Source organism: Pundamilia nyererei, unplaced genomic scaffold (assembly GCF_000239375.1).
Source record: "Pundamilia nyererei isolate P.nyererei 1_Seehausen unplaced genomic scaffold, PunNye1.0 scaffold00142, whole genome shotgun sequence".
Taxonomy (NCBI): domain Eukaryota; kingdom Metazoa; phylum Chordata; class Actinopteri; order Cichliformes; family Cichlidae; genus Pundamilia; species Pundamilia nyererei.
The window spans coordinates 497,539-510,147 of record NW_005187543.1 but is presented as its reverse complement, the minus strand read 5'-3'; the positions used below and the strand labels follow the sequence as shown (position 1 = coordinate 510,147).

The window sequence follows — 12,609 nt, the reverse complement described above, 5'->3', positions numbered from 1 at the left end:
GGGGGGGGGGGTCACTTTAGGATAAGTAATCGCAGTTCAGCTAACAGAAGAGGAGCAGAAGAAAGTACTTTCACTGCCGCCAAATGTCTAAATAGGTCAAACCAATGACTGTATATTCTATTTTTAAGAGGTCTTGAGGTTGTTTAAATGAAACGATGACTCACCTGCAGTGGGGCTGGCAGCACATTTAGACATGAAAACATCTCTGCGTTGTTGCTGGTCACTCTGGGATGGTGATAAACCGAAGTTATTTTTCGTTGGGGTGATAAAAACAAACGGAATGGCTAATTGGCTTTAATTAGGGCCACGTGCGTGCCTCTGTCTTTCAGAATGCGCGCCGCGTTCATGCTAGCTTTTTCTTAGAGGGTCACGAGCTACACCCAACTAAATAAGCTATAGGTACTGACCTGTATGCGGTGTATTCCTTTAAGGCTGAGGTGAGCTGTTCATTTTCCCAAGAGGCCACTTGAGAAATGAGTGTTTGGCTTATAAGATTATACAAAGATGAAATTAAGCACATTTGACTTATTGTCGTGAACCTCCGCAGCAGTCCCAGTTTCTCATGTGGACCTTTGAAAAAATGAATTGTCCGCTCCTGCTTTAAAACATCGTAATTAGTAATGATCGAAATTAGAACATGTTCTTATTTCAGCTTCATGCCTCCAGTTTAAATGTGTTTTTATCAAACTTTCTTCCACAACATGTTTTTTGAAAGCTTACAGCACATTGCTGTGCGCTAATCAGCTGCTATTAATAATCTCAAATTAACGGTTTGACATTTAGCGAACTCTGTGTGACTCAGATGTGGCAAAATTAAGATCAGATTATCTCCTTCTGTCTCTCTAATCAAAGGTCACTTCTGTGTCCAAAACATAACTCTACCCTTTTTATAATGTGACTAATGTGTGGCTTCATCATCCGCCTCTTAAACTAAGGAATCAAATTAGAGGTGAAGACAAATCACACAGTGTGCATGAAAGACAAAAAAGACAGCAAACAGCTTTTCAGAATAAATTCTTATTATCAGCAATAATATACTGCAGCCTAATCGGTTTCTGCAGCATATGTAACATAAAGATTATAGCCTATACTTAATACATTCCAAACACACATACAGACATATCATTATGTTTCTGAAACGATGCAAAAACATCTATACAGTAATTAATGGAGAGGAGGCGAGTAAAATATACATCTACAAAAAATATATAATTTAATCCTGTTTGATCTAGAGACAGACGTTAAATTGAGACTGCATGATCAACTCAACAACTCTGAGCATCTGCCATAGTCTTCTAGTTATACTGTGAAAGCTAAAGGTTTAAACAGTATATTAGAATAAATGTGTAGCGTGTTGGTTAAAAAAAAAGAGCTACTGCACACAAAAGTCCAGGTGTTCAGTTCAGATCTCAATTATGTGCATTTTTTAAGTTTCGAAAAAGAAACGGAACAAAAAACTAAATTGAAAATGTTTCTTTAAATTCCGGAGTAGTCAGTGTTGTCTGAAACAGAATCTGGTATGTACAGAAAAGAGAAGCAATGAGATTTATCTCCTGATTCTCTAGTGTTTTTCAGCGTCCTCCATGAGCCTGCGGTCACTTTATAATACACACAGACACACACAGACACACACAGTGTAATCGATTAGTTGTGAGGCTAGCCCACTGCTGGGCTAAACAGCAGCATCTGTCCCGCTGAAATGACAAATCAAATCACATCGCAAGACAGTGCAAGATCTCACACTGCATATGCCCAAGAAATAAGATAAAATGCCTTTTTTTAAATAGGAAAAAAGTATTTTGAGAATTAAAAAGGACATAAAATAGACATTTGAATATATAGTGACATCTTCCTCCAAACTTTGAATATATCTTATCATTTGCATGTGCGATTGTTGACTGACACAAACATATAATTGCATATGCAGAACATGTTAACAAACCCTCGTAACACACTATATTAATACCTGATGATCCCACAGCAGGTTACGCCACCCTCGTCAAAGAAGGGGCTGCTGTTAAGACTACTGATTTTAGCCAGGATCACGTGTGGAGGGTGTCATAGCACTTACAAAAGGGTTGATTATAATGTACATGAGTTTATATTAGTTGAATATGTCACTGTTAGCTGGAGGTGCCTACAGCACAGCCTGTGCTCTTTCTTTAGTCTTTTCCTCCTCTAGTCTCTTCATGGCTTCGATTACTGCAATCTCTTTGGCCTCTTTCTTCTGGTTCCTCGCCTCAAACAGCAACCTGAGTCAAGGGAAAGTGTAAGTAATATATAGTAAGCCTAGTTTCAAACAAATATACACTCATTGGCCACTTTATTAGGTATACCTGTTCGACTGCTCGTTAATCGAACTAATGTAACTATAAATGTTAACTAACTCCAGGTTAAAAGGTACCATGATTGCATCAACATGTACGATAAATTTACTACATCTGATTGTTTTACCTGTTTTTGATTATCCTTTGCACGATGGCGTCCGTAGTGAGGCTGTTCCCGCTGTCAACAGTGCGCAGGATCCCTTTTCTTCTGGGCTCCTGAGTATTAAGGAAAAACTGTAAGTAAACACTTATATATGTGTTTTCATAAAAATAAAAAAAAAATAAAAAATCGCAGCATATTTGTGGGAGTCTTACAGCATAAGGGTCAGATCCATCTTTGTCGGGATATATTTCTGTCTTTCCGTGGCAAACGAGATCCACCTGTGGAAATTAAGTCACGTGTTTCACTGTATTATTTCTTCCTGTTACCTATGCAGTGATAAAAGTTAATTATAGCGTGTGCACGTACCTTAAAATGATCCAGCAAATCTTTTGTGACAGCAAACGGTGCACCGATCACCACTTCTGACACATACTGTAGAAACAAAAAAAAAAAAAGAATACAATTCATAGATTTATAATCAATGAACTTTCATTGTTCTGTGCTGATTGATAAAGTTTAAACAGAACTTACTCGACAAGCCAGGACGCTGAGAGTCCTCTCGTGGACATTCATGATGGGGTAGTTTTTCCCTTTGTAGCGATTCACCTCCTGAATGATATGAACGCAAGCATTGAGAAATCTCAAAAGGAGGCAGTAAATGTCTCACAAAGATATAGAAATACTGACCTGATCAAAGTGTAGCCCCACTATAATGTAAGGCTTTTCTGCAAGCTTATGCACGGCTTCCAGAAAGTCCACATGGCCAATGTCTGGTAGGAGACTAGTCAGGAATGTATTCCAAATACTATTGCATAGCAACTGTTTTAGGATTTAAAGGGAAAAAAAGGTTGGTGTATAATAAATTCTAGCAATTATTGTGAGGTTAACAAAGGATACGGAAGAGATCAAAGGCTCCTGCCACATAGATTATAGTTTCTCCAGGTTGAGGCTCCTGGCCTGAGGCAAACTGGATGATTTTCTGAGATGTCTGAAGGAATTGAGACACCCCTGTCCAGGGACTATGGCCCTTCTGGTCAATCAAGAAAGAAGAAAAAGAAGTGTAATGTGACAAGTAGGAATACAACAGATTTACTTCAGTATAGCTGGTAGTATTAACAGGGACTAGAAAGTATTTCTCTGATGCTACCTTTTCTTCAGTGGTTCCATTACAACTGCAGAATTGAAATTTTCAGACAGACACTGTGTCTACTTTTACAATTAGGCTTAAACTTGTTCTTTTGATAACGTTTACAGGTAGATGTTGCTATAGGCTGAGCCTGCTGTGACGTCCTGAGCATTTCCTCAGAACAGATCACATTCTGTTAAAAGGGGCTTCTTCATTCTCGCCATCACCTTGCTGACAGGACAAGTCAGATTTGGGGAATTTTTTTTCCTATAAGACACTAGGGTCCTTTACCTTACAGCATAAAGTATCTTGAGGCAACTGCTATATAAATAAAATGGAATTGAACTAAACTGAGCATTGCCCCTACATATGAGACCAGAATTAAACTTGTGCTGCATCACTGCCACCCAGTGGTGTAAGTGGTCAATGTCACCTTTGGTCAATAGCAGGCCTACAAATCCAGAATGCATTTATTCATTCCTCGCCAAATTCACAGCATTACTCTTCCACTCTTAAATGTGGAGAGACCCTCTATTTCTTTGAAGCCGTTTAGAGCCACAGCATGCTGGCTCTGAGTTACTTTCCCCATCCAAAGAACAGAAGTGGCATTCAGTATTGACTGGAAAGGCCTTCCACTTGATTACAAAGTGGGTCCTAAATCAAAGACCTTTATTTAATTATCTCTGACATCTGGTCCAAACACCAAAGTTTGCTACTTAAATAACAAAACAGTTAAGTAAGAGGAAGTCAAAGAGCCAGCAATCTTTGGTCAAACACACCCAGCTGAAAGGCTTGACTTTGAGCTGAAGTTTTGATATGAACTGGCTCATAAGGAAACCATCAAATGAAGTAGAAAATTTACTTACTTTTCCAAAGTTATCTGTGTGCTCCTGATAGTCTGAAGTGTCCTAAAACAGCAGATAGGAGAAGTTTAGCTTTGTATTCTGATCTGAGCTCATACAGAGAGAATCTGGTGATACTCACAATGTTGCTGTGGTGGGCTTTGGTCATCAGCAGCATCCTGCCAACTAAGTCTGTTGTTGAAACTCCCTGGGTTCGCTTGCACTCCCTGTAACATCACGGCACAGTATGTAACTTTAAAAAAAAGAAACATCCCACCCTGGCTATGCTTATTTGGAAAGGAAAACTCACCTGTACCGTCCTGACTTCTTCACCTCTTCATATGTATCTTTTCCATCCACAGTTAATGTTATATCGTCTGAAAGAACAGCATACATGAGTTCTTCTCTAAACTTTAGGGAAATACAGCTGCCTACGACTCCAGCTACGTGTCTAAATAAGGGCGTAGGGTGATGATATTCCATACCTCCGTGCACACAGAAGTCACAGTTGTACTTGTCGAGGGTCTCGAGGGTGGTGACATAAGGAGCTCCTTCCACGACCTCGTCCACCCATTTTATGGCCCGCACCATCTTATATCTTTCTTCCTGAGTGAAGACTGGGGGACCCTTGTGCTTTGAAATCTCACCTTGCAAACAAAAAATAAGTAGAGTGATTGAGACACTCGCAGCAGATGCATTTCTTCTTAAGTTGAAAGAAAGGTTGCTGCTATCTGTGCCGGCCCTGACCGTCAAGGCATTCTGTGTTATCACAATGTCAGAGTGCCCCAGTGCACTCTGTGCACCACAGGAGGGTGGGGCACAGCTAAGGCGCCCTGCTACTGTCACAACAACTCTTTCCAAGTGCAGTGGATGCAGCTGGTGCCTGACTGGTAATGACAGGACTGAGGAAGATATACAAGCCCTGCAGGTGCTATGGTAAGGAGAAATAGCAGAATGCATAGTATAAGCTAGAATATGCATAACAAATGCAGACAGAGGATTTCTGTTACACATGTACATGTGTAAGGGACACATATATGTGTACATTATTTTGAGCCTTACTGTCTGTGTGTACTCCAACAATGAGGTAATCTCCCATGGCCTTGGCCTGCCGCAGCTGGTTGGAGTGGCCGTAATGTACCATGTCATAGCTGTAAAGGAAAAACACATGAAGGAAGAGTATGATTACTCACAAAAGCTCCCTTGTAGTAGGTACGGTGTATAGACTGAAGTAAAGCATCAAGCTTGAATTAGAGCAAGAAGATCTGGCAGCTGTTCGTTGCATAACTCCTCTTCAAAATACCGTATTTCTTTTATTATTCCTCGTCATAACAAGTAAGCCAAGAACTTTTTGGTGAACCAGATAAATATGTGATCGTTTTAATTTTGAAAACAACAATGTTGACTATCTTTTGAATCTTTTTTTGGATCGTCTTTATGCCCTCCGGATTAAAGTGAAATTAAGCGCATTAATAAAAGAAGTTTTAATTCATGGATTATAACATTTGAAAAAATACTAGTATGTATTTATACATTTACAAGGTTCTTTTAATATAAATCAGTTGGTATCAACCACAAACACATTTAATCAAAGTCTCAAAAATTACAAACAAAATGTCAGTGGGTGTGTGGTTTCGCTTCCTCTTCTCTCCTCCCCTTGCAGGATGCCATCTGTACATAATTAGATTAACACATATTGGACACTAAGATTGTAACACAGTAATCTAGCATAGTGATCGAGAACAGATGGGCATTAGGCCTCCATTGCTATCACTACTGCCAACTGTTGACATCCTGTTTTTCTTTCTGATCTACTCTGAATGCGATATGTTGGCGCTGATATAAACAACGGAGTAAGCATGTACTCTGATGAAGGAAACTGCAGGTAACACAGAAAATGAACTGAGGTGGATTAAGATTAAAGTACGTTAAATGAGCCGCTCCTCATTTTTTTTATGTTTAGCTTCTACTGAGCCAAAGGGGTCTTAAGCAATAGTTAGCAATAATTAGTTTGGCAACTTTTAAATGTTTCTGCATGACAGTAATCCCCCCAAAAACCTCCACAATAAAAGACTATCAGTTATAGATTGACATTCCCATTACCAGATTGCATACATTATTGTATTTTATATAAACTTTTTACACTATTGTATTACACATTTGCATTCTCATGAGGAAATCCCAGAACAGCACTATGAATAGTTCATCCTAAAAAAATCAATAAGAAAACAGCTCCACCAGGGCAGAAACAGATCCCGTGTTGTTCTGTGATGTCAGTCTACATAGCTAGGCTACGAATAGCCTGCACTGCACTGAGCATTGACAAGAAATTATAAAAAGTAACCAGAATTTTGATCGTGATCACTGCTCACTAAAACCAAACACACTAAAAAAAAAACTCATCAGGAATTAATTTTGTGTTTGTGTCATGTGCTACCAATCTGCGGAAACAGGATCGACGTGTGCAGGCGCTGAAGGAACAGAACCGGCCGTGAGAAAGTAACACGGGAGCATTTGGAGGTGAATGATATGAGATGAAAACTGAGACCCGGACAGTGACAGGAATAATGCTTTTACTGGTGCTAAACTATCTTATAACATGCGACCATATTCCTCTTGTATTTTTTAGGAGTGGATCATCAAGCGTATCACTGGAGGATGATGAAATATTAATTAGTGTACTCTGTTAGGAGACACCCAAACTGCACCTAAGCTTCTCAGTATGAATAACAAACATCTCTGTACAAAAGTGTAGAAAATAGTGGATCTGTAAAGATCATCATCTTCCTTTGGTTTAAATGGACTCTAATGCCACAGTGGATGAGAGGAGATATGTTACATACACTCACTCGTATGGACACGAATGTTAATTTTGAGCTGTTAATAATTTCTTTGAACAGTTCTTTTTTCCAGGGTAGAAAAATACAGCATAGACTTTTGATGACTTCAGAGTTGGGTCAACACAGGGTCAAAAGTATAAATACAATCAAATAACTTATTAGTGGTACTGAAGGTTCTATAATGTCTTTTAACTTGACAAGTCAAGACCTATTAACTTCTCGTTAGTGAACATGTTTCACTAGAACAGGCAGTTTCTTTTGAAAAAATTCAAATTCAACTAAATTTGCAGCTGCTCATGTAGGCATGTTTCTATGTGAGCAGCTGCAGTGATGATGACTAATCTACTTCTCCAAATGTCTTCTGGAGAAACGGTTAATTATCAGGCAAGACAAAAATTGAACTATTTGGCCACAATGACAGGGTAAGTTTGGACGAGTAAAGATGAGTACCACCGTACCAAATTTCATGCATGGAGGTGGTAGCATCGTGCTCAGGGGGTGTTTTGCAGCCAGTGGTACTGGTACATTGCACAAATTGAATAAAATAATGAAAAAAACTCCCTCCAAATTCTTTAACTTTATCTCAACTCAGCAGCTAGATGGTTGAAACTTGGACAAATTAGTGTTCCAGCGGGATAATGATTCTAAACACATCAAAACTTGTTTTAGAATAAAGTAGGCTATCACTGAGCTTCTGAAATGGCCTTACCAATGCCCAGACTTCAACTCTATTGAACATTTGTGGACTAGACTTAAAAGGCAGATCTGTGCCAAGAAACCAATCAATTTAAATGAACTCTACAAATTCTGTCAAGGAAAGTAATCAAATCTCCAACCACAATTATAGAAGAAACTTGTTGATGGCTACCAGAAGCATGTGGTTAACGTGTGACTTGCTGAGGGACATTTAGCCAAATATTAGTGGGGCTTTATGTATATATTTGACCTGCATGTGTGCATACATGCATAGAAAGTATGAAATAAATGTCATCTGGTGCCCAAAATATAAATAATTAAAGATGTATAGTGTACAATCATTACATGCTGGAAAAAGAAAAGTTCAAAGAAATCATTAAATCCACAAAATTAACAAAATTGACATCCATGCCCATGATGAGTGTATGTAAACGTCTGATTACAATTTATGAGGCTGACTGATTAAAAATTCAGTGGTTATCTCTCAGGACCAACAGTCTCAGATACTCCTGGGATGAATGAACACACCAGTACTTTACAAAGGCTTTGAATAACCACTTTACAGTCTTGCTTGTACCTCAGCAGATAGTGGAAATAGACTTTACACTCTTCCTTGATGATGCCTGTTTGACAATTGATCTTTAGCCCCGGTCACCTTCTTTCACGGTGACAAATAAGAACAGAGAAACAAAAGGAAGAAGAAGACGGTGCAGGGTCAGAAATATCTCAGCAGTTGAATTGAATGTGCACTTTCCTTGGACTTTTTCCTCACAAGTTGCTGACACAGCAGGATATCAGTAGGAACATGGCGATGTACTGTACAGTCAGCCTTCGGGGAACAATGCGCTCAGTGAGAGGCACGGCCGCACAAGCTGTGGACGGCCTGAGCAGGTGTGGGCTGGAGGGGTTAAGGGGGTTAATGACAAGAGCTCTGTTGGCATTGGCTCTCTGTGCATGCTCACCCCACCGGTTAATATTCCGGCATCCCAAATATTCTGCAACATACCATCAAACAGCTACACAAAAATGGCAGGATTTCTACAAGAGAAAGCCACCATAATCCTTGCCTTCATACACAGAAACTCAAAACATCTATTTTGCCGCCGCAGCATGACACCATCAAAGTTTGGTCTTTCTACCAGTGGAGACATTTGACAGCAAGCTCAGTTAATTGTGCTATTTGTGTAGTGAAAAATGCCCATTACAACTACAAACAAACACCTTCATCATATGGCTTTTTTTTTCATTATATTTTCACACATTTGCGGAGGTGACAACAGCTAACATGAGAAATTTCTTGTGAAATATTTTCACTTCATCAGCTAATGTTTGCAGCTCTTTTTAAACATTTTATCACATTTTCTAAGAACTCTGACTTCAATACAGAGTTCAATATGCTCCCTGTTTATTCTTAAGCTACGGACCTTGGTGCGAACAGCCACGTTTTTTTCACACGGAGGTCAATGGAATGGAAAAGGCTGGGCTGTTGTCGAGTTTTTCAAATTCCACGAGAACCACAAACAAAATTCCATCTGCATCCATTGTTTCTGGGATGGACATGGATAAGTCTATAACCCCTCTAATACACCCATAGTTATATAGGAGTATGGATTAATGCCAAATGTGTCTTTTACTAAAGAAACCTTCAGCAATCAATATGCAACTTTTTATGTTCTGTTGAGCTGGCGATGGCAAACAGATATTCCCAGCACATGCTCTGAAGGGGAGTTAGCTTCACTGTGAGCTCACCGAAAAGTGCCAAGGTGACATGTCTGAAATACTAAAAGGCTGACCAACAACCATGAGTGCTTCTAAAATAACATTTTCATACTTCAGATTCACACTGAACACCTCTGTGCTCGTTGCATGACTGGTTACGACAATTAACTGTGACTATCAGAGCTCAGCTGCTCTTACTGGAGGGCTAAGTGATTTACTTGGATATTTTAACACCACCAGCTTAATTAAATTATTTAAAACCAGAGTTACTGTTTTACTTCTCAGTCTGACTGTTGTTTGTGTACTGTATACTGTATATATCATATTTAAAAGTGTGACATTAGAGCTAAAGAAGCAGAGCAAGCAAAAATCGAACTTTGTCCTGTCATGTACATGTTTGCTGTTCTGCAAGACAAGAGCTACAATTCATATCTGTGATCATATGAATCCATTACCTGTATTACATCAAAGAATGCACAAATAGTGATATCACAAATCAGATATGATTTTTTGTTATTCCATTACGTCACACCGAAGCAGACACCCCGTTTTACAGATGTCATTAAGGAGGCGTTACAGTTATTCCGAGTCAAGATAAGGATAAGTGTCCTGGGATGTTTCTCTTTTAATTGCCTCTTACCCAAACTAAGGCACATGTGATTGTAATAAGCGTAATTCTTCAGGTTTCTCAGAGAAACTCTTCACTTGCCTCTTTTTGCCATTTAATACTTTACACACACAATTTATTTTTCTACTCCATAGAAAAAAAAATCTTTAAAATGAAAGTAAGATCAATACCAACTGGTCGCTGCTACGAGACCAGTAAATACACCTAGTAATGATAGGAAGTCGCAGTAAACTGTAAGTAGATAAAATAGTAATCAATTAACTACTTTGGTTTGTCCTCTTGGCTTCTCACATGACCTCTTCAAAATCCAGCATAAAGTGAACTACTCTACAGACTCTGGTCACGGTTAAATGGTTATGAGCAAAGGCAGCTGCAAAGATCACATCTATGCTGATGTTCTAATAATGTCCTTACTGAGTAGAGCACTAAAACTGGGCATGATGACGTGATTGACCGATAGCAGGATATACACTTTAAGCAGCATCCCCCACTCAAGAAGTTGTGTGCATGCTGATACCAGTGAAGAATGAAGCAGCAGCGCTGTGAGCGTCCTGTAACCTGCAGCAGGCCTGTCCAGCAGCAGGTATAATGCTGCCACATCCAATGAAACGTGCTCGATGCAAACAGTGAGCATAACCATAATGCCGTGGTATCTTCATCACGCATTTAAGAACTCACCAGCCATCGCACCACACCCGGATTCTTCGCCTTCTCTTCTCCGGACTGCAAGCTGTAGCGCCCGGGGTCGTGCCTGCGTCTTTCCCGGCTGCTGTGTTCACTTGGTGATGGTTGTGGTGATGCCCGTTCTTGATCATTGTGGATGTGCTGACTGTGCTGAATTTGCAGCCCGGAGCGGGAGACGGACTCTCGTCAAATGAGGCGGTTACCGGACCGTGTCGGTTCGTGCGTGTCCCGTTTCAGCAGGGCAGCCGGTGTCTGTATCAGCAGCGGCGAGGCAGCAGCAGTAGTGCGTTGCGCCAATGCCTCCTCTACCGGCGACGCAGAGACGCACGACGACCTTTGCGTCAAGCTGATCAAAAACGCGGATGAACCAGAGAGGAAAGGAACACCATTAATAAAACCCGGTGTGTCACATCGCTGCGCGTTGGTTTTATTTTGAAAAGTCTGGCTCACAGCTCCACGTTTATTGAGGCTCACTTGACAGAGGTCTCATCGTACGATGGTGCCGCGTCCGACACATTGTTACATAATAGCGGCGTTTTCCACCGTCAGGTGACGAGATCTGGATTCCAATATAAAATAGCAGCCTCTGCGTCTTTGATGAGCGGAGAGGTCATGATAAGCTTTGCTCTATATCTCCAGTACACTTTGTTTTGCTCACAATTATCTCTGCATAAATAACAATAATAATAATAAAGGTAAGGATTAAAAGATTTTGTAGACACTGTAATATTTTATTTTTTCCCCATTAAAATAAAAAAAACATTTTTAAATAAGCTATAGCAGCCAATTTTATTAAAAAATACGACCATCTGATTTCATAAATCTGTAGTTTACTCAAATTTCAACTAATTCTTTTTCCTTATTATCCTTATGCATCCAAGCTCGCTAAATATTGCATTTTACAGCTGTTATATTTGTCATGGTGTCATCTGTTCATTCCACTTTGATGATTTTAGCTGTGGGTTGTACTGTGTCTAATGACTTGTCCAAGCTCATTTAGCAGGGGCAGTATATCAATAAAGGTCTCAGCACTGTCAGCAGATTTTCACAACAGTACCTACAGATGTATGCCTGGGTGGATGGCTAAAGATTTACTACAGAAGCGATGCATTAGATTGTAAGTGCTCCTAATATACATAGTTGGGTTATAACAGAAACTAACCACCTACCCCGCACCACAGTAGTAACGAGGCTACAAGACAAAGTGCTCAAAGTCTATAGCATACTCCCGTTTTCTCAGTTAAATTTGTTTTGTAAAACATTGCATAATTAAATGACTTCACTTTATATGCCTGGTAAACACTGGGAAATCCTCCTGTTTAGAAGTGCTGTCATCTTATGGGGGAAACCCAGTTAAATCATATAGAGGCTTTAACACTGATATGCCAGCAGAGGGAAACCCAAGCCCACACATTTCTGAACAGGTGCATGCTCCTGAAAGACAGTTTTACTCATTATATTCAATACCCTGGCTTCCATCTTTAGCTGATTTGAATGTTTCAATCAGGGTAGGAAAGGGTGTCAAGTATTTGTCTTATAGCTGGGATTGCACCAACTCTGATAAGTCTTAATGGTTATGGAGATTTTTGCAGTTAACTCACATGCACCACCATAACAATCTTCACTGATTAGAACGAGGGGGGG

The 12,609-nt window shown here is 39.8% G+C and overlaps 2 protein-coding genes across 3 annotated transcripts in view; both read right to left on the bottom strand.

Moving 5' to 3' along the window:
• Nucleotides 1-356, bottom strand: part of LOC102200516 (guanine nucleotide-binding protein G(o) subunit alpha-like) — a 10,741-nt gene extending 10,385 nt beyond the window's left edge. The window contains exon 1 of the mRNA XM_005744340.2: nt 165-356. Coding sequence (XP_005744397.1) covers nt 165-203 — 39 coding nt within the window. The 5' untranslated portion in view covers nt 204-356. The remainder of the gene's footprint in view (nt 1-164) is intronic.
• A 648-nt stretch (nt 357-1,004) lies between these two features.
• LOC102200045 (ethanolamine-phosphate cytidylyltransferase-like) lies at nt 1,005-11,273 on the bottom strand. Of its 2 annotated transcripts, XM_005744338.1 has the most exons (13): nt 10,960-11,273; nt 5,461-5,549; nt 4,884-5,045; nt 4,709-4,775; nt 4,541-4,625; nt 4,423-4,464; nt 3,328-3,460; nt 3,118-3,200; nt 2,962-3,039; nt 2,797-2,862; nt 2,643-2,708; nt 2,455-2,543; nt 1,005-2,252 (listed from the first exon to the last, which is right to left on the bottom strand). In XM_005744338.1, exons 1-13 carry the CDS (start codon nt 11,094-11,096, stop codon nt 2,138-2,140), a joined length of 1,212 nt encoding a protein of 403 aa, XP_005744395.1. In that variant the 5' UTR covers nt 11,097-11,273; the 3' UTR covers nt 1,005-2,137. The 2 variants fall into 2 exon arrangements, with proteins under 2 accessions (XP_005744395.1, XP_005744396.1); XM_005744339.1 differs by lacking the exons at nt 5,461-5,549; nt 10,960-11,273 and adding an exon at nt 5,592-5,618.
• Nucleotides 11,274-12,609: the final 1,336 nt, after the last annotated feature.

Bases quoted from the DNA above. Each gene is read 5' to 3' on its own strand.
- LOC102200045 (XM_005744338.1), bottom strand. From the start codon at position 11,096: ATGATCAAGAACGGGCATCACCACAACCATCACCAAGTGAACACAGCA. The intron at 5,550-10,959 runs GTGAGTTCTTAA...TTTCCTTTACAG, and splicing joins CGGGTGTGGTGCGATGGCTG to CTATGACATGGTACATTACG. The intron at 4,465-4,540 runs GTGAGTATCACC...CTGCTGTTTTAG, and splicing joins AAGCCCACCACAGCAACATT to GACACTTCAGACTATCAGGA.